The sequence below is a fragment of the Malania oleifera genome, chromosome 7 (genome assembly GCF_029873635.1).
Source record: "Malania oleifera isolate guangnan ecotype guangnan chromosome 7, ASM2987363v1, whole genome shotgun sequence".
In the NCBI taxonomy this organism is placed as follows: domain Eukaryota; kingdom Viridiplantae; phylum Streptophyta; class Magnoliopsida; order Santalales; family Ximeniaceae; genus Malania; species Malania oleifera.
The window spans coordinates 64,359,065-64,361,959 of NC_080423.1; the positions used below are offsets into that span (position 1 = coordinate 64,359,065).

At 33.6% G+C, this 2,895-nt stretch overlaps 1 protein-coding gene across 1 annotated transcript; it reads left to right on the forward strand.

The window, feature by feature from the left end:
• Nucleotides 1-989: 989 nt before the first annotated feature.
• LOC131160672 (photosystem I reaction center subunit psaK, chloroplastic) lies at nucleotides 990-2,253 on the forward strand. Its single transcript, XM_058116527.1, has 3 exons — nucleotides 990-1,198; nucleotides 1,301-1,387; nucleotides 1,693-2,253. The coding sequence occupies exons 1-3, from the start codon at nucleotides 1,094-1,096 to the stop codon at nucleotides 1,918-1,920; spliced, it is 420 nt and encodes a 139-aa protein (XP_057972510.1). The 5' UTR covers nucleotides 990-1,093; the 3' UTR covers nucleotides 1,921-2,253.
• The last annotated feature ends 642 nt before the right edge of the window (nucleotides 2,254-2,895 follow it).

A 2,895-nucleotide genomic window follows, 5' to 3' on the forward strand; every position in this document is an offset into this window, starting at 1 on the left:
GATGTGATTGAAACTCAGTGAGGATAAATACCAAACAAATATATTTCAATTTGGAAAATAATACAGAGGAATTCAAAAACAAAATTCTTTCTTGTTCTTTGCTTCACCATACTCTCTCGGTACATGTGTCCCAATTATTGCCTTAATGATTCGAGTGCTTCTAAGTTGATTAAGAGCAGGCAACTCATCTACCATTATAGGTACCGTGCACACAATTTATTTAAACTTTAATTTGTGAGTCAAACTTGAGTTATTGGCATTGCAAATGCTGAGTGGAGTTGCATGGATAATTGATGTGCATTCTCTTTTAATTTTCCTATTGATTTTCATGAACTTATAGAGAAAGTATTTCAGTATATCATAATTATTAAATAGTTTAGTTTAATCATAATATTCTGTGTAAATGACACTAACTTCCTCCAAGATTTGATAAAAAGATAATAACTTTTGTAAAGGTTTTAGAAATTTTAGGAATCTTTTATGAGATTTAAAAAATTGTGAGGACTTTTTTTAAAATTTTTTAAAAGATATAAATCTTCTCTTATATTTTATAAAAACTCAAGTTTTTAAAAGGATGGCTTTTTTGACAAATCTTAAGAAGAATTTATGATATTTTTAAAATCTATGAAAATATTTTTTAAATTATAAAAAATATTTTTATCCTTTTATCAAATTCGAGAGAAGTGAGCTTTTTCAATCCTCTAATTTAATTGGATGACCGGCCTTAATTCTCTGTGGCCCAACCTTCCAAATTCAATCAACCCTCCCGGAAATAATTCTACACTACGAGATGGACAATTAATTAAATAGTATCAATTCATAAGTCCCTCTTCTTTTCTATTTTTGGTGAATATATATATATATATATATATATTCCTAGCTAAAGCAGAAAAAGGAATCCTATCCAATGGGATTAGGCAAGGCAATAGGATGGCGACACGTCTGCAAGGAGTATCTAAGCAAATCCGTTTGGAAGCCACAAAGACCGCATGTGGCCATTCATTATCCGTCGAGGAGAAGAAGAAGAAGAAGAAAGAAGAAAAGCGCGGATACACACACGCACCGTGCCTGCGTATATTCAACTGATCAGAAAATGGCCACTGTGACGATGAACTCTCTCTCCCTCCCAAGCTTCAGCGGCCTAAGGCCCAACACGCCTTCAGCCACACCACCTGTTTCACTCCTCCATTCCACCTTCGTTAGTCTCTCTCTCTCTCTCTCTCTCTCTCTCTCTCTCTCTCTCTAAAACACATATATTACAATTAAATGGTTGACATGCATGCACTTACGTAATCCGCAGGCAGCAGCAGCTCAGCCTATGGGGCGGCGCCAGGGGAAGGGAGCTTTGGGCGCTAAGTGTGGTTTCATTGGCTCACCCACAAATTTGGTATTATATAATTAATCAAGCTTAATTTTTTTCACACCATATATACATACATATATTATAAAAATTTTCTAGGATGCTAAAAGCGAACAATAAACTAAGTTATAAATATATGTTAGGTATTAATTATTAGTTTTTCAATATTTATGTGTTACTTTAATATATATATATATATATATATATATATAGTTTATGCACAGATTATTATATATATTTTTGCTAAACCTTAGAAGAGTTAGAGCTGAATATTGTATTTTATCTTAAACGAGAAGGTGATGAATATACAAATATAAATTACGAATATGCAGATAATGGTGAGCACAACAAGCCTGATGCTGTTTGCCGGGAGGTTCGGGCTGGCGCCGTCGGCAAACAGGAAGGCGACGGCGGGGCTGAAGCTGGAGGCGAGGGAATCAGGGCTGCAGACGGGAGACCCAGCTGGATTCACCCTCGCAGACACACTGGCCTGCGGCAGTGTGGGTCACATTATTGGGGTCGGGGTTGTTCTTGGCCTTAAGAACCTCGGTGTCATCTGAATCTGATCAACATTAACAACAATGTTGTAAATATATATTTTAATTAATTAATTGATTAATCAAGCATTAATCAATTTCAAATTAATTAATTAAGCATGCATACATGCATCCATCGATATCTCACCCATCCACATATATTATATATGCATACATAATTCTGAGCGGTTATTCTGGCCTCTGCACTTCTATATACTACATATCGTTATTGTAGACATTGTGATGTGGTTGGGTGGCTTTCTTAGTTTGCCCCTAGCTCTCAGCCATTGTACATGTGGAGGCACTTCTAAAATGAATAAAATGAAAAAAAAATAAAAAAATTTTGTTCAAGTACAATTATATTAAGACCAAAATTTTAGGGATCTACCTCCATATATAGTTGCTCAAGTAAAAAAGTACCATACCACTTTTGTATTACATAATATATATACTTGAATTATGTCTTCTAGCCTATTTTCGAATAACACACTTAATTAGCATAGTAATTATTACTTGGGTGTGATGATACTTTTTAATTATTACCAAGATAAATAATGTCTTATCTAGAAGTGTGGGATAAGTGAGCCACATTAAGTTTCTTTTAGAAGAGACATTCTCTGGCACAACCAAGAACATTATATAGATGATAAACTGCTAACCAAAATATATATGTGACCACTTTTCAAATAACTTTAGCCATGAAAAGCTCCATCTCAAAAGAAGAATTCAATACATGAATTATGATGGTTTTATCCTCTAAATGGAACACTTCCTTTCATGTGTTACATTATATGACATTTTTTTAAAAGACCATTTTATGAGCTAATACTTTACGAATGAACTTATAAGCCACATAAAAATGTACTTTATTTTGAAGCTAATGTTTCAAACAAAATTGAAGAAGCAAACTTAACATATTGAGTTAACTAACAAGCCTCATATGATCCACATGATCTTTATATTGTTTAGAAGGCAATCCTTTAGTCATGGTATCAACTA

What these genes read in the sequence shown, in the direction of transcription:
- LOC131160672 (XM_058116527.1), top strand. Translation starts at nt 1,094, where the DNA reads ATGGCCACTGTGACGATGAACTCTCTCTCCCTCCCAAGCTTCAGCGGC. An exon ending in CACTCCTCCATTCCACCTTC is followed by an intron (nt 1,199 to 1,300) that starts GTTAGTCTCTCT and finishes CGTAATCCGCAG; the next exon opens with GCAGCAGCAGCTCAGCCTAT. An exon ending in TTGGCTCACCCACAAATTTG is followed by an intron (nt 1,388 to 1,692) that starts GTATTATATAAT and finishes ACGAATATGCAG; the next exon opens with ATAATGGTGAGCACAACAAG.